The sequence below is a fragment of the Rhyacophila brunnea genome, unplaced genomic scaffold, assembly GCF_057557595.1.
Source record: "Rhyacophila brunnea isolate RB1 unplaced genomic scaffold, BYU_Rbru_1.0 scaffold_6, whole genome shotgun sequence".
In the NCBI taxonomy this organism is placed as follows: Eukaryota; Metazoa; Arthropoda; class Insecta; order Trichoptera; family Rhyacophilidae; genus Rhyacophila; species Rhyacophila brunnea.
The window spans coordinates 37,688,266-37,708,015 of record NW_028233276.1 but is presented as its reverse complement, the minus strand read 5'-3'; the positions used below and the strand labels follow the sequence as shown (position 1 = coordinate 37,708,015).

Below are 19,750 nucleotides of genomic sequence, written 5' to 3'. Positions count from 1 at the left end.
ATATGTACGTGTGTGTAGTAATAATACACACAAGTCTCACGCAACATCATCGTCTCAACACGCTCGGTCAATTTCAAATCTGCCGGAAATAAAAAATATTTCTTTCTCGCTCATTTTTCATATGTGAGACAGAGAGAAAGCACAAAGCCTTTTTTTCTTCATATTATTTTGTCGCACCATTAGGCTTCATTTTGGTCATTGCCGAGAATGAAAGATAGATTTATTTTCAATGTGTCAAATGAAACAGATATATAACGTCGTACAGTACTCGACGACTAAGCTCGTACTCAACAGTTTTTTCTGACAGTTGAAAAAGCTAGTAGGTAGGAAGTTTTTATTAAATATGTTTGATTGTTTTGATCTTATGTAAATAGTTTTAGTTATTATATAAATAGACACACAAAGTTTGGTTTTTAGTGATTTATAACATTTTTGTGAAGTTTTGTGGCATTAGCGACGTGGCAAGTGGACCTAATTTACAAAAAATTATAACGTGTTGTGGGCAATTTCTCTTTTAAGTATACAACGAAAAGGCAAATTAAAATAATATATTCAAAATTGACCTACTATTTTTTCGGGCCTAAGGTCGCCAATGATGACCAACAAACGGTACACTATTCATATAGGATCTCAACAAACTATCTCTACTCCGCCACTGAGACCTTTCTCACTTTTCTTTTTACTTCTTCGTTGGTTCATTTACAATCCGTCTATACTGGCAAATATTCATTTTCATGTTCCTACTAATATAACTCATAATTCTGCGGTCTTCATGATACTCCGTTACAGGACGAATGTTATGTTTCTTGATGCTATATATTAACCTGTTCGATGGCACCATAAAGGTTGGTTAATTTTTTATTACCTATATAATGTTTGTGGACGTGTTAAATAGGTTAAATTTATAATTGGGTGGTTCACAATAGTTATGGGTCAAATCCATCAAAATGAATCCTGAGATATTTGGACCTAAAGTTAAAACTCTTTTTGTAAAATTCATTAATGTTTTCACTATATATATTTACCAAATTATGATTTTACATGGATCAATTTAAATAAACAGTCGAAACATAAAGTATATTATACAGGCTTTATTAATATTATCAAATTAATGTTAGCAAATACCTCTTTATACTACTGAAGGAATTGTCAAAATGGACATGATTCACATTCAATTTGATGTCTTATCAATACTAGTATTGCCATTGATATGGAATATTGTAGAGCTACGATTGTGATATTAGCACACAATATAGAAATTTGGTTTATCTAGCCACTGAAATAAAAAACGAATTTTATGAATAATGATCCATAATTATTGTGAACCACCCAATTGTAGGTATTTATTAAACTTTATTATCTATATAAGCACATACTTTCTTTTATACTTTCTTGTTATATTGGTTGTTATTTGTAATTGAGTAATTTATATAATTTGTATTTATTATATATTATGACGCATTGGCCAATCATTGTAATGCCATAATACTCTTTTCTAAATAAATATGTTTACAATGAACGTCTGAAATTTATAATGTGTAATAATAAATATGTAAATAACATACACCGAAATAACAGCTATGTACATAAACCTGTTACGTATGTACATAAACGACTAAAATACATGGCATTATAGCTTACGACAAAATGACATACATTTATAATGACAACCGTGTGTAACTATCTAACGTAGACAATTGCGTGGTGTGGGCATGGCTCTACGGGCTACGCGGCTACGGCGTAGGCCCTACGCTATAAAAGCTGTCTCTAAAGTGGCGTACCTACGCGGGACAATCTGTGATACACACACATACACACAAGAGGTACAAAAAAGCCATCCTTTCCAGCTTAGAAACGTTTGTACAAAACATTTAAATAGAAATGATTAACTATTAATATATAGGATGGTTTTATTTATATATAACTTAGAAACACTTTGGGCCCACGTTGGTCGCCAGTTATACTACGTTTTAATTATAAAATAGAAACACTTGTTACAGTATTTACACGGTTTAAGTATTTATTCATAGTTCACAGAGATCAATCAATTATGACAGAGAATACTTCAAACGGTACACGGAAACGGATTAACAAGATAAGATGACTCGCTCGACCAAAATACCAGATGAACTTGCAAAAGGATTAGTTCACTTCAGGTAGGTATTACATTTGAAAACTAGATACCACATTTATCACTAGAAACAAATCTCGATAGTGTAAGGTGCTTAGTCTCAAAATAAAGGACCTGTATGATCAAAAGGGTCAGAGCTAATCAGACTAAATTGACTGGCTGTAAGATTGCGAGAGATCTACGAGAGATCTGTGAGAGAAATCAATTACTGAGTCAACATAGAGTTAAATACTCATCCGTCTACGTAGTGCTTGCGGCGTCCAGTCAATGGGTAGCGTCATCTATGGGTCTGTTTTTGAAGTCATGCCGCTATAAATATCAATTAATAAAATGAAACCATTTAATGTAATAAGTCTTTTAATTAGCGAATCATAACTAAATTAAATATTTTTTTATCAAACTTGTTTGAGACACAAGTTAAGTGTATTTTACCATTCTGGTAGCGTTGACCCGAGTGTTCCTGATAACTATCTAAAATATCAGTAAAATTGGTTGTTTGTTATTGCAACGTGCAGGACTAACCTGCCATTGGTAAGATCAATTGGGGATGCAATAACTATGTTCAACGTTGCTTTATAAATTCTTAAAGCAGGGTCTACTTATACTTAGTATATGCGCTGCAATTCAATGTATTTTTGTATTTACTCTCCTAATTACGCCGTTTTTTTGTTTAAGTGTTGCTAATAATATGAAATAATACTTATTTCTTTATTTTCTACATGTCATGCTGTGAACGTATTTAATTTTTAATTAATACAGTTCAGTAAATCAATAATTTGAATTTCAAATGAATTAGTACATTACTTTACTTAAACTTTTATAGAAAAAAATGAAATTTACAATACAATAAACATAACACATCACTGAATGATCCACCTGATGAATTGACCAGAATATGCAATGTCATAAACTCGATGTTGTTTTAAAATCGCTTATATTATATTAATATAAGAATGAGCACAACCTTTGCATGTCTCACCGCATTAACTGGTTTCATGAGTCTCATAAATAAAATGCAAGTGAAGCAATTCTATTTGTTGTTGCTCTATGGTGATTTTAATAAAAAAATAATATGAACAGCTGTCTACGCCAGTGGTGTCCAAACTCTGGCACGCTTGACATTCCGTAAGGGTGCGCGAAGAAAATGTTCCAATGACAACTACGCTGTCTACGATCGAGATCCTCATACATCGATACATCGACTCGCTCGCTGTAGACTCGTCGATATTCCGAAGAGTGAAGATAAGGGTGGCTTCGGGGGTCGCGCGTGCGCACATCTCGGGGGCGGGGCGGCCGTGGGCGGCGGACAAACCGCCCACGCGCCGTCAGTCGCTCGCCGGACACGCACGCGGCAGTTCACTGAAGGGGGCTCCCAAACAAAAACAAAAGCCAACCCAATCGTGGATCGCGCTCGATCGGACGCGCCGATTATCCAACCGGACTGTTTGATTTTTTTTTGTTTTCTGTGCGCGACCAACCGAACCCGTCTAGTTGTGAAATAAGTACAAAAAAATGTTTTCGAATCATTGTTAATAATTAAATTTAAACGGCTTTCACGCTCTTTAACTTCAGAGTAAATCATGTCAACATTAATTAATTAAAATTTTATGTGACAGGATTGAATTAACGCTTCAAGCTACTTTTTAATTAAATTTGTATAAATACAGCACGGTATACTTTTTAATATTTAGAAAATTAGATAATATATTAAAAAATAACCTAATATTGCATCACTCACTATAATATTTTTTTCTCTAACGAAAATAATAATCATATTTAGAAAGTTGTCTGCATTTTCATAATAATCCATATAACAAGTTAAACGTCACATTATTTTTACTCTATTAAACACAAAAGTCCACGTATTGAATTTGATTAAAAGTTTCATTCATAATATCATGTATATTGAAGACAGTAGTACATACTACTATTATTATAATAGTATTTATAGTAATATAAAATATTAATTTGAGCTTACATGCTTTTGATTTTGAAACAATATTAATTGTCTTTATTGAATAATATTTTATTAATTATTAAAATGATTACGTCATTAGATGCTTTAAATGCCTTTACAGTATCGTGTATGTTCGAATAATCTAGTTTATTTTAATGAAATATCTCAACTAATAATAATGATAATAAAATCACCTTTCCTTTTTTTACAAAAAAAAAAATACTTTTTTACAAAAGAGCTATCATACGTACTTTAAATAAATTAATAATCTATTAATAAATTAATAGATAAAGCACTCACCCGAAGTGCAATAAATGTGGTTTCCAATCCTTCTGAGTCCAAGAATCTTTCAAATAGGTATGTTCCTGAGATTTTTCAAAGTAAGCTAGTTTTATTAGTTGGCATTATCTTTTAATAACAAGTTAGAGTAAGTATTGAAAACTTTGACAAAAATGAGTTTGCTGTTAACAGACCAATCATTAATAATAATGGAGTTCATTTTATATTCCCACATTACATTTTTTTCAAAAGTTCATTTTAATGACATGAGAAAATCATTCTCAAGCTTTTTACTTACCTACATATTTTAAAATACAAAACAGATGTCAAGATATTAATTACAGTATAAAAAATTAATTAAATTACCTTCTCTTAAGCTGAGCATAATATGGGACAGGGGATTGTAAAAAGACATTTTTTCGAGGAATTGTTATTAGCCATTTTCTCAATCTTTACAAAACGTGCATTTTGTAGAATGTGCCTATTATAAATATGACGAGTTTATTTATTTAAATAAACTATTTTTTATTTGTTTGCGAATCAACCACGTTTGCCATTTTAATTTATTTTAATTGAATCTAAATTTTATACCGTTTAATTAGATAGGCACATATTTTTGGGATCAGGTGTTTTGCAAAATTTTACGTAAAAAGTATTTATTATGATTTACTTCCACTGTTTCCACTTTCTACTGTATATTTTCCCTTTGAGACTCATTGTTTATGAAGGCGGAGTGTTTACATATTTTTTATTATTATTGGATGATTTAAAATAAAAAAAATGAAAGATTTTTTTCAACGAGAGAATATTTTTTATCAACGGTAATAATAATAATACAAATAAAATATCGTCCCCTCACAGAAAAAACCCCTTACATAATTTGAATTTACCATTTAAAGCTTTGGGTCTTTAGTATAAAATTATTTTTGTGTACACATAGGACATTGAGAAAACCCTATTTTTTTTACCAAAATTGCATTTAGTGAGTTTTTCTAGATGAGAACGATGTTTATATTCTATAAAAATATGAAAAAAACACTTACTCAGTAATTTACGAGTACCGACCACCTCTCTGGGCAAATTCGTATTTCTATACATTGTTATATCGATCACACCCGGTAAAAATCAATATTCAACAATGATTATATAATATTATATATGTATCAATACTTACATGAAAATAAACATTTAAAATAAATTATTCCCTCTTTCGTAATTGCGTGAAAGTCAATTTAAAATTGGTTAATAATAATACCATCAAATAAAAATAGTCATTCGAAATTAACTTCGATATAATTTATTTATTCAGGATTTTTTGGGAGTCAGGATGTTTACAAATTAATCGTAATCAAACTAAAATAACAACTCTATTATATATAAAAAAAAATCGTTAAGTGTAAAAGTGATGTTCGTGAATGCATGTAATTAGTGAGTTTTCCTCGAGCAGTGGTGGATTGTGATTCCCGTGCGGTGCAGGTGGAATGGAGACGCGGGGTCGGTGAGCGCCATGCTCCGGTAGAAGATGCGCAGCGGCAGCTCGGAGCTGCTCCTGCGGGGCGGGGCGGGGGTGCGAGCGCCTCCGCCCTCCCGCGGGGCGAGGCTCAGGGCGCAGGCGGCGAGGTGCGGAACGGCTTTCCTCGCGGCGCTAGCGGCCGGCGGCGGGGGCGCTCTGCTCTTTCTGGTGCCCCTCTGGGTGGACCCGGCTCTCTCGGCCTTAGCCGCGGACTTCCCCGCGATACCTGTCACTTGCACGACCATTAGAAAGGAGGAGCGAAACGGATTGATGGAGTGCATGGCTGCGTCCTGCAGAGAGGGCTGCACGGCGGACTTGTACAGATGCACCAGAGTCCACGTGAGATATGAGGCTGAAGGGCGGGCGCATACAGCAATGCTTCTGATAAACATCAAAGGCTGTGGGTACCCGCCCACCGTTGACTGTAAGAATTTCACGGACACATACGGCAGCGAAGGGACCGAGTTTCCGTGTTTCTGGTCGAGAGCGGACACGAACGTGGTGCTGCCGCACTTCGACCGCGAGGAGCAAGTTGCGGTGATCGCGCGCTATCTTGCTGCGCCGCTCGTGCTCACGCTGGCCACTTCAGCCGCCCTTTGCGCGCTGCACTGCGACTGCAGCTCCAGGGGCGCTCCGCCAAGAGTCAGGCCTAGGCCGAGGCCTAGACGCGAAGACCTAAGGTAAGATTATATTATATTCAATCCGTTATATTCAATCTTTTCCAGATCTGCGAGACGTTGGGGATCAATAGTGGAAATATATTTTATCTTTCATTATGCAAACCTGATCGTCTTATTTATTTATATGCTTGCGTGTATTATCTAAAAAATAACATACTACTTAATGATTGGTGAATACAATGATAGCTTTATCTAAGCTCTATTCGAAGCTTCGAAAAGCTTTATCCAAAAACAAGTATGTAGTTAAATACTTATATTAAATTATGTGATTCGTAATTGAATAATTCACACAAAGGGAATCATCTAAATCTTCTTACATAAATTAATTGAAATTATATCAAAACATTTCACAGAATATTACATGAAGGTTTTAACGTTAACATAATTATACGATATATTATTACACAATGCTGGTAGGTCGAGACAAAACGACCAATATGTTACTTGAAAATGTCAACAGCGTAGTTCCACATAAATATAACTCATGATGACAATATACATGACAAAAGAGAGAAAAAGGATTTATGAAATATTTTATGAGGCTCTCGAGAGAAAAGCTTTGCTATATAAACGATACGAGAACAAAGCTTTATTTGAATCGCCCAAGTTTTTGTAATTTCGTCGTTGCGAAGCCAAGTCCTACTTGACCGCTAGTTGTATTTTCTCTTAAGTCCGATAACTTGTACCAACTATTGAATTGCGACTCAACATTGGCAAAGTTAATTATTATTACCACTACAATAAAAACATATTAACTTAATATATCCACCTTATTTATATAATATATAAAACATATTTAATGGGGTAAGTTCCTAACTTGGAAGGGGTGATAGACCTCTTTTTCTAAGGGGAGGCAACGAGTTTGTTTTCTTTTTCAAATATATTATAGTCGTGTATGGCGATAACAATTTTTCTTTTAGAACAATGTATCTATCAGCCAGTGGCAAAAGGTGGAGGTAGGCTGTTTAGATCCGGTATAAACACTAAACTTTGTCAGTCATACGTATTTATTTTCTCATTTTAATCTGTTTCAAGACTACATTTTGTAGATAGTTAGTTTTTAAAATTTAATTTAACCCTGCGTAAACTAATCCATACTAAATAATAGTCAAAAAATATTCATGTATCTATAAAATATCTAAAATTATTCCATTAAATCAATGATGAATATTTTGTATATATTATAATTTGGTTTAGGCAGGGCTTAGTGAGTTAAAAAAAACTAACCAACACCACCTGTAGTATGTATTAATAATTCAAAGACAATTAATAATTAGTAGGTATGACTGAAAAAGTATGCAATATTTTTGTCGATCGCCCATAGCATACCAAAACTATTATGCTTTGGTTTAGGGAGGGTTTAATTGACTTTTAAAAACTAACCAGTACCATCTGCAAATTGTATTCTTAGTACAATGAAAACACATAATGATGGCTGACAAAGTTTAGTGTGCATTATTTATGTCGAATCTCAACAGTCTACCTCCACTCCTCACCACTGCCTCTCACCTGCTCATCACCTCTTAATACTTTGGACGCGGAAGACGCACCCGGCGCGTAATGGCCAGGCGGCCGATCGATGTAATTAACGTGCATTTTAAAGGTGCTAATTAAAAAATCATTATCTACTCAGCAGCGAATGAGTTAACCAATCGTAGTGGTTTTTCTCACAAAGTCTGTCAATTTGATCTAATAGCATCTGCTATTTATAATTAATTATTGCAGAATGCTGATCATGTATTCTGTTGATGTCCACATATCCCGGTTAAAAAAATTCTAGGAGCTTAAGTCGTCCGGTTGACTAATACGATATTGTTTCTAAGAATGAAAATTTCTTTAGTTAAACTAAGTTAAGCCACGATATACGATTGCATAATAAGTATGGAGATGTGACGGATAATAGTACTAAAAACCTAGTAAAAATATTATTATTTATTAAAATAATAATTTAGTAATACGGATTTTGTATTAAAAACCGATAAGTAATTGTTACAAATACAATAAGAGTTACATAAATATCTAGGGCTAGAAAAGACATCTAGACTAGAATAGACACGTTTAGCCACGTAGCCATGTGGTAATTCTATTGGAACCCAAAAATTGTAGAATCTCAATCGGGACTACGCAAAACATCCTAGAATTTTAAAGGACACCGACGATACACATCAACTGGCAAAAGTGAGATATCGACTCGTATTCTAGACACAAATTATATTTGTTGTTAAAAACCCTGATATTTTTAGAAATAAAATTTAAAAAAACTCTTGGTTGTGGACGGATTTTTTTTGCGGGGAAAATCTTTCGGGTGTAAAAATAGGTTTACACCTCCTTTACACGTGCATAGATTTACTGCTGACAGTAAGTATTATCGCAGCCATAACAAGACAATATACGTGTAAACATGTATTATCCAGCAGTTGCATGTTTGCATGCACGAATCAAAAGAGTTCGGAAGCTTCTGAATTTGCATGCGACAGTTGGGATTTTTTGATCTGCGCCTGCGCAATAGTTAAAACGAACTACACCGCAAAGAGAGTCGTTTTTAGATCAACCGTTTTATCAAATAGTACCATAAAATGACAACATCGCGTCTCGCTCATTCTTGAAGAATGATATTGGAGAGACAGTCAACACTTTTACGTGTAAACAGTTATTGTCACGATTGTTTAAAATACACACTATTTCTACCAGTAAATCAGTGTACATGTACAAGCGCTATTAGGGAAACAAAGCCGAAGAAACATTATATATTATGCGAAAATACCCTCTTCACTTAAAAAACCACATGACTCTTGAAAAACGCTTGGTTGAAGCTAAAAAGTCTGTTTTTAATTTTAAAACAATTCCTTGGGACGCCACCCATAATTCCAAATGTGTTTTATTGCTTATCCTACCCATAAAAAGGTTCGCCATCCTTGGTCTATGTCCTAAGATATCTAGTCACAGCTGGGGCAGAACTTATAGAGATAGGACGAAACATAAGAATTATAAAATACATATTTTTAATAGTTTTGAAAACAAACATGCTGTGAATTCAGTAATACATTTTTTATTGTTATTACACTCCTTTCGTTATCAAATGTGATTTTCGTCGAATAAATAGTTCGCAAAAGTAGATAGAAATATTATGTCATTTCTTAGTCGTTAACCTGCCAAATGCTCAAAAATTCTAATAAGTATGTAAGTCTCTCGCGGGTTTCACCAGGTATTCTTCACAATTTTTGCCCAGTAATCTATAAATAACACGATGCCAATGCATTATTTTAATACTTTTAGCCATATTTAAGTAGAATTGAATTCATTTTCAGTTAATTTTGTTTTGTATGAAAAGTTATTTCGGAAGAAATCCGTAATTTAATCCACTATTATTGGTTGCTAAGTGGGTGGTCCTAGCAACTAAATTATTAATATATACGTGCGTTACTATGGAAATCAAAATGACATTTCAGTATTCTATATTTGTTTGTTTTTTATATTCTTCGTATCAAGTACAAGTTTGACCATATTGAGCATAATAATTCAACACAAAATTTAAAAACGTTGTATATAAAAATTTATTTTTATCTTGTAATTATTTATAAGTTAATCCAGCATATAAATAGTAAATAACTTTTAATCTGTATCAGTTGGTAGATATATTATGTAATTTTACATAGTGCCCGAAGATGTCAAATGGCAAAATTTGTGTAATTAGAAACGAATAGTATTAACTTACATAAATTACATATATTAAATTTAAATATAAATTCGTCGAGTTTCGTCATTCAGTATGGTCACTGTATAAATATAATTTTTATTTGTCGAAGTGGCTGGAATTAAGGTCGTGCTTAGGGTCTCAATTTTTTTAATACGACCCTGGTTAAATCCGTTATCCTAAACCCATTCGCATTGATTCATTCGATCGAGAAAAGGGACAAAATATTTTCCTTTTGTCATATAAATACTTACGATTAGTTTCCAATAATAAAGCAGTAGGTATACGGTGTAAAAATTGTATCCTATCGTAAGTAAAGAATAAATTTTATATGACATCATATTCACAATGTACCTGCTCACTACTAAATCATTCGCGTATGGGTGAGTTTATGAGACTTTCGCGTGTTTTAACAGTCGCATAATCGAGTTATTTTAATTATGAAATTGTTTTTTATAACTCGCACGAAATATTTTTTCTTTTCAAAACACGGAATATTGTTATAAGTAATATTATTTCGATGCCATATCGAACAGAAAACGGTAAAGAATATCATAATTTTTTCAAAGAAAAATAACAGCTGTTGGCATATCTATATAAGTTCACTTAAAATCGCATTTTCGTTTAATACGTTTTTGTTTTAAGTGGATCATAAGTCGGGTTGCACACCTAAACTCATCTCGACTGCAACGTGTCGAATATGTCAATATAATTTTGTAAGAATTCGCAAAACTCATGTATGTAATTAAATATGCCTACGCACACAGCTCGTACGCGACATTTTAGTTTAAAGCACCCGGTATCACAAGCAACAAAATATCGCATCCGCATATGTGCAGGAGCTGCTTTTTCATTCGTTTCGGCTAGCCGCGTGACGTCACTATCCTGGCATAGCCTGTCTTATACGAATGGAAGGAAGTTACAACACTGCGCCCAGTTTTGATTGATGACCATATCTCGGTCGAAATGATTTTCAATGTGCGACCGGGCTAAAGTCGCGCCTTTAGTAATATCATATTTTCTGCATAAAAACGAAGTGAGGCGATATCAAAAAAATACTGCATATTTTACAAGGCGGTCAAATAAATAATTTAATGTTATCTTAACATATAAAATAAAAATAAATAAAATAATTATACTTTTAATATAATATGCAGAAACCAGTACTTACCTACAACAGCTGCACATTGGATGGAGATAATAAGGTTATAACAACCGAAAAAATTAACAATACATACTTGATCAATGACAGTGATGAATGTGTTAAGTATAATATTCATTCAGTATAATTTATAGTAACGCTGGGTAACAGCAGCAATTGGTTATACTATAATATTCGGAATTATATTAAATTCCAAAATTAACCGAATATGTTTGGGATATTTTTAATATTATATCTGTACCTATATAAACTGATATTTTTTTTATTTTATTATATTATATTTGTATTGTTTTATATATATTATCTATTATATTAATATACTTAATTATAATTACAAATTAATAATATATTTTTTAAATAGGTAGCTACCTTTAGCTACGTTATGATTCCATTAAACTAGCAATATACTGAATAGTATTGACAGGAAAGGGTAAACATATTGCCTATATAGTAGTCAATTACGACCATCCTTTTCCTGGATACACAGAACATTATTATGAATTGATTATAATAAAGATTCTCAAAATGTTAAATCGCTGATCCAAAATACCAGACACTTCGACTCACGCCAATAGTACAAAGAATGAATACTACACGAAAAATAGATAACTCAATATTGTCAATGAAAAAAAAAACTTTTTTTTTTCTATCGGCAATATAATAAATTTGCCATATAAATAATTTGTTCGCCCTCAAGTCCGGCTGTACGAACGGATGAAGCGAAATTGCCCGAAAAATGTAAAAAGTTTCGAAACTCATTATAACGAAACGACCTCGGCGACGAATTTTATTTTTCCGACGTAAAAACTTGCTAAGTCATATGGATGAAATTATTATGAGCGACCACTGCCTTGATTGCCCCCCTTATAATATGATTTATAAAACGTGAGTTAAGCTCTGCTACTTTCGTACATATTTCTTGCTAATCATAGCGCAGAGGTTAGGGGACCTTTTTGCGTTTCGGTGCAGCTGGGCGAAATTTACACATCGTTACTACAACTATAGCTCGTTATTCTGGTTGAATTCAATTTGAAGATTGTATCGTAATACATATTATATAAAATATTGGTATATATAAAGTAGAATTCTGGATTTAAGGCTGTCACTAACCGCAAAATGATTCATATTATGCCACCTACGCAAATGCACGATTAATATAAGAATGTATGCAAATGTTACGATGTTTCAAATAATCATTTTTGGCGTACTAAATATTAACTAATTGAAAACTAATAGACAATTATTAAACATACATAATTTAAAACATACCACCCGGGATTCACACTCATGTGCCCTGATCACTAAGCTAACTAATTGCGATGAAGTTAACTAATTCTACAATACTCTCTGAAGCGCTATCTAAATTGCGTTATTAATTAGAATTATTAAAAGACAAGTTTTTTAGGCAATTATTAATTATAATGATGAATGAGTGCAACCATGAAGCTTTTATTAAATTTTACCAGAGTCTTCGATCAAACAAACGAAAAAATGGCCTAAAAAGCCTTGGTGATTGGCAGCCTTGCTTTCACTGCATATTTACGGAATCATTTGACTAAGAAGAAAATATTGCTGTCATATTTAAATTTATCCGCTTTCTAAGTTAGAAATAAAAAAATAATTGAACTATTATTACGACAAACTTAGTATATTGGATAAGTTATCAATTTTATTTATTCAATATTTTGTATAACATGACTTTTAAAAACTATTTGAACATATTTTGAAAACCAAATGATAATTCAAAAAAAAATTTTGCTGTTATCCACAGAAATATACCCATATATTTAATTTGTTTTATTTATTAAGCATTGTCTAAGCGATAAGTCTCTCAAAAACCGGCGATATTTTCTTTTTCATCAAAGAAATACCTAAACTACACACATTGATTTGTAATAATTGATTTCACTTTAAAAATTTTACATCAAGTAACAATGACATTGTCATTGTTAGTTTGTTTTCTCACCCTTGTTGTCAATAGTTATTATTTTATCCATTAATAATTATTGATATGAATTTAATCATATGAAGATGACTTTTTAATACTATCGTTCTCTTCGGTGCATATATAATATATAGTATATATTATATACAAATACCTTCAATTACAGATGTCATAATACACTAAATTCAACTAACTTCAAGTATCTTAAACTATCGACAGAGGGTACTTGATGGAAATTAAATTTAAATTCTAATGGATTTAAGTTTTTTACAATTTCATTTGAATTGTTTTTTGCGACCCAATGGCACCAATGGCACCAATGGCAATTACACACAGACTGTCAGTGTGTATTTACCCATTATAATTATTTAACTTCAAGTATGTTTTAGTGGCTATATTTCTCTTATCATTAGCGACCTGTATACACAGATTTTTCTTTCACAAATATTCAGGGCTTGTTCATTTCGCAGAGTTAATATTGTCCAAATTTATGAGGCGCCAATGAGCACAGGCTTTGTCAGTATCTATTCATATGAATCCTGGTGAATATTCATTAAAAAACGTGTTTTTATTTTTATTACTATTAGAACCCCACCATGAATTAAGCAAATAACATAACTAATAATACTTGGTAAAAATCCTACATTATATGATTTCAAATGCTAAATTGGGATCCTTAGTCAGCTTATTCTCTCTCCTGTCTTTGTAACCTATTTTATTTTCAACGAGTATTTAGATCGAAATCATGAGTACATGACAATATATTATTTTTTGCTACTTTAAAACGTTCTTCTATATTAAATATTATAGGTTATTTTCTTTAATAAAACTGCTTTTAATCATGTATTCGGTTGACACTATATTATTATATTAAACCGTTAAACTTAAATAAATATTCTAAATAATTAATATAGTGTACCCATATTTTTATTAACAAATATAATACACTCACCTTTAGTAAATCACCGCGTTTTTTTAAGTTTTCCAGTTATAAATTGAGGTAAGGTAAATACACTAAGTTTATTTCGACAGTCATGCATTTCATTATAGGCGGTATAAAATTATTTTTATTTTTTCATGTGCCCATAGAAAGAACTTAAGTACCTTTACCGAAACAAATATGCGAGTCAGTTATTATGTATTTATACTAAATTTGAAACAGCATACAAGCATAGTCTTACTATAAATAATCGAAATAATCGTAGGTGCAAGGTGCAATTTATATACCAGTAGCGTGCGATGAATTTTAAAATGAGAAATGCTGTTCAAAATTAGTCGTATATTACTTGAATTAACTACATACATACTATATAACTAATACGGGATTAATGAGGAATGTAGACATTAAAAATGTATGTACATTTAACAATATACTGGCAATGCAGCAATCGTAACAGTATACGGGTAATATTTATGTAGGTACCTAAATATAGTAAATATGTATTTATATAATATTGTGCTATACTTAACAATATTAGCATATTTCCTGTGATTTTAAACAAAATTATTTTATTTATTAATTTAGGTCTTAGAAATATTATCGCATCTTTATCTGCACTCGAAAATTAAGCTTTGTTACAGCCTCGCCCAGAAGGCAACCCACTTTCCATTATTATTACATTCCTGGTAGTTGCATTAAATGACTCACGAATCAGAAATAAACTTGGTAACCTCTGTTCTAAAGTACAATTCAGTAGTAATAATTTATTGTAAGCGACAATTTCTACTGATGCGGGGCCCAAACAATCGACCCACTCTCAAGCCGGCTTCTAACTAAGGAATTATAAAGAATTTTTAATACAGTAACATCTGAAAAGACCCGGGAAGTACGCAAGACAAAGCCCAACATTTGTAGCACCTTTTTACAAATGATAGCAATATGACCACTAAATGACAGCCTACTGTCAAACGTAATTCCAAGATCCCTTACAGATGGTATTCGCGAAAGAACTCTGCCATGCATCGAATATTGGAAAAATAATACTCGGGAGGCTCTGGTAAACGATAAAATATTGCATTTTTCAATATTGAAGTCCAGTTTGTTACGCCTGCCCCAATCTAATATATTATCTATATCAAGTTGAAGTTGGCGTGCAGCGATGCAGCGCATCCCTAAATTATTCCAAGATAATTGAAATATTTAATATGTTAATTAAAATAAAACACAATAAGTATACGGTACAAATTACATTTTTTTATATTCTTCACCGATTTCATCCGTTTCCAAGGCTAGTTGACATTGTCAAGAATCTCTGAAGTGAACGAAACCGGTCGAAAATATTTAAAAAAAAAAGTTTAGTTAATTTAGTTTAATGAAAACCTTATTATTTTTAAGTATATATTCTGTCATTAAAATAATGATATTGTAAGTAAAGAAACAAAGCCCGACATTTTATAACATGGACAATAAAATATTATTTTAATTAAATCAATTTACTAGCACCTTTTCACGCGTCAATATACTAAAAACAATACTTCGTGAAACCAATAATTGAACTTATTATTACCACGTTTTTCTTAGCTCGTACTCTTGTTTGTCCGATGGTTGTTTATCCAGTACAAATCTTGCAATCGATTTTTAACTAACTTCCCGACTAGCTAGACATTATACTGTGCTATACTGTTGATAAAATTGCATGATTTCTTAATCAGTAGATCAAGTATGCTTTTTACAACGTTTTTCTTAGTTCGTATTCTTATTTGTCTGGTACAAATCTTGCAATTGATTTTTAACTATCTTCCCGACTAGCTAGACATTTGAAACTTTTAGAATATATCAGAACACGATGCCAATGCATATTTTTATACTTTTATCCATCTTTAAGTGGAATTGAATTCATTTTCAGTTAATTCTGTTTTATATGAAAAGTTATTTCGGAAGAAATCCGTAATCCAATCCACTATTATTGGTTGCTAAGAGGGTGGTCCTAGCAACTAAATTATTATTATATACGTGCGTTACTATGGAAATCAAAATGACATTTCAGTATTCTACATTTGTTTGTTTCTTGCAAAATAGCAAAAAAAATGAATTGTTGACAATTGCCTTATTTGTCCTAAATTATTAGTACTTACATAGAATTGTAAAGTTTATATGATTCAACAGAAAATTTATAAACGTGGTATATAAAAAGTTCTTTTTATCTTGTAATTTTATTTTGTAATAATACCTACCTAATTTAAGTTAGCTACCTTTCCAAAACTATTTTCAATTACAAAAAAATAAACAATTATCTTAAACAGCTTTAACAAATATACAAATATAGATACTACCTAACCATAAGCTATATTATCTGAGTAGTACAAGCAGATCAGGTATTATTCATTACTGTAGACGTCTTTGTAAGAATTCAATTAAGCACGCATTTTAAACCCACTAGATATATCTAGATATCTCAAATACTTACCTATAACACTCCACCTTGTCCCGGTCTTTTCTTTTAATACCGTATTCTTTTGAGCAATAAAGGCATCGATCGGTTTTTTCGTAGCGACAAAATAATACATTATTGCAGAAGCTATCAAAAGGTGGTGAAAATAATGTTTCAAAAAAAAGAACAACAGAAATCACGTGTACCAACCATACGAACATAAATGTCGCACAAATACTAGTAGCATAGACACACATCGTGTCACTAGAAATTATCGATCCCATAAAATGTTGTTGAAAATATTTCAATTATTTTATTGAATTAAAATTTAAAAAAAAATAAAAAAATGGATACATTTTTTACTTAAAGCATTATTTATTCAATAAATAATATCTACACGATATTTAAGAAAATCGATAAATAATATTTAAACTGCGATTACAATCATATATTACTTCAAAAATAACGTGATTTTTCTGTGAATTGCTCAATATTATAATAATGTGAAGAATACTAAAGTGTTTTTATTTATTTTTAGTTAATATGACAACACCAGTCGATCTTCTATTATTTTATGGGTTAGCGACACTGATATCACTTCATATCTTTATCTTTCACTCACTCTTTCATAATTATTTCATATTATAGTAAGTTTATGGGTAATCTTTATGATTCTTAGTGTATAATATATAGGTATATTATATTAACATAGTCAGTTTTTTCGTCAATAGCCATTTCTATTATAGATTTTTATTCTTGGTAATAATGTTATTACCGAAATAGCTATTGACTATTGTACGCGTACGCTGAGTAGCGTTTCGTATTGATGAGTATAATGCCACATTTCGTTTCATAAACGTGATTCATATTATTATTATTCGGCAACATGCATTATACATTTAACTAATTGTTAATTTACCATCATATATTGCAGGGGTGGTCAACTTGTTTGTAAGTGTGATCGTCTTTTTGCAATAAAAATATAGTCATAATAATTAAGTTAGGTACGAGGGTGGGTCAATAATTCCTTAGAAAAAAGCATTAAAACAGTTTTGATTTTTGTATTTTTTTTTTATTTCTCAACATAATCTCCTTGGAGCTCAATACACTTCGTTAGACGTTTCTCAATTTTTTTTAAACCGTCAGAAAAATAAGTTTTCGGAAGGTCCTCAAAATAAGCATTTGTCCGATCGATGACTTCTTCATTTGAAAAAAAACGTTGTCCACTTAGCCATTTTTTTAAGTTTGGGTAACGGAAAAAGTCACTGGGGGCTAAATCTGGCGAATACGGTGGGTGGTCCACCAATTCGAACTTCAATTCTTCAATTTTAGCCATTGATCGTAAACATGTGTAAACACGGGCATTGTCCTGATGAAAGAGGATTTTTTTCTTGTTTAAATGAGGCCGTTTTTCTTCAATTTTGTTTTTTAGCTGGTCCAATAAAGATGCATAATAATTCCCTGTTATTGTTTTTCCTTTTTCCAAATAGTCAACGAAAATAATTTCACGTGCATCCCAAAATACAGTAGCCATAACCTTACCAGCTGATTTTACGGTTTTCGCCTTCTTTGGACATGGTTTGCCTTCGCAATCCACTGCTTTGACTGTTCTTTCGTCTCGGGAGTATAGTGGTGTATCCATGTTTCATCTACAGTCACAAAGCGACGAAAAAATTCATCCGGATTGCGTTGCATGAGCGACAACAAGGCTTTAGAGGCCACCACCCTATTGCGTTTATTGTCGACTGTGAGCAAACGCGGCACCCATCTTGCAGAAATATTTTTCATGCCCAATTTGTCATGTAAAATAGAAATGACGCTACCTTTTGAGATCCCTGTAACCTCAATTATCTCACTCAACTTTAATCTTCGGTCACTTAACACCATATCTTGGATTTTATTGATCATTTCTGGTGTAGTCACCTCTACAGGACGTCCTGAGCGTGGTTCATCCTTTGTTGATGTACGACCACGTTTAAATTCATTTAACCAGTTATAAATAGTTGCAAGTGAAGGAGCAGATATGCCGTGAACTAAATCCAACTCATTTTTTATTTCCTTTGCTGTTAACCCTTTTATATTAAAATGTTTGATAACAGCTCTAAACTCAATTTTCTCCATTTTCCATTTTTCCATTTTCCACAAGCAAAATTTTTTTTTAAATGTACGAGAAACACACAACAACCCGACCAATCTGATTGAAACTTCGCAGCATACTGAATCGGTAGTGCCGCTGCATGAAAACAAACCGCTTACAGTACTAGTCGCGCCACCTGTCGGCTTTTCTAAGGACTTATTGACCCACCCTCGTACCTTCCAAAGTTTCATAATAAATGAGCGAACGACGCTTTCATAATATAATTTATTAATTTGTTTTAGATCTTTGACTAACATAAAATATTGTTTTTTATAAGCATTAAAGTTCCCAATCATGCTATATATTTGTATTTCTTCGTTGCAGATTCAGAACGACCAGTGCATTTAAAATTGAACGCTCTGTGATACATACAAAAATCGATATTGTATATAATTAATTACAAATATCTACCGCGATCGACCAAAAATTGCTTTGTGATCAACCTGTTGCCTATATCTGATTTGATAAAACTTTATATTGATTTAATTAATTGATTTAGTATTTACTTAGCAGAATTACAATAAAAAAATGATAAAATAATATACTTATATTAAATTCTACAGGTCGGTTTACTCTAGTCAATAGTTATTTTGGTTGACTACTTTTCTATTGAAGTTTTCTATTGGCTCATAATGTTTTATAGATTGTAATATTTTTTGATTTTCTGTCCCTCTTGTTTAATACATTATTTTCTCAATATTTATTCTCTTCCATTATAGTTAATGTTAAATAAAGAAATAGTTTACATAATTGGAAAACATCTTAAAAACGAATCTATTTTTTTATACGGTGCCGGGCAGGGCTTGAATCCATATCCACCGAATTCCGAGCAACGTGCTCTACCAAATTAGTTACCTGCACTCTACCTAATTATGAGGAAA

General features: G+C 32.0%; 1 protein-coding gene across 1 annotated transcript; it reads left to right on the top strand.

Moving 5' to 3' along the window:
• Window positions 1-5,889: 5,889 nt before the first annotated feature.
• Teh1 (tipE homolog 1 phospholipid transfer protein) lies at window positions 5,890-6,564 on the top strand. Its single transcript, XM_085957032.1, has one exon. The coding sequence runs from the start codon at window positions 5,890-5,892 to the stop codon at window positions 6,562-6,564; it is 675 nt and encodes a 224-aa protein (XP_085813158.1).
• Window positions 6,565-19,750: the final 13,186 nt, after the last annotated feature.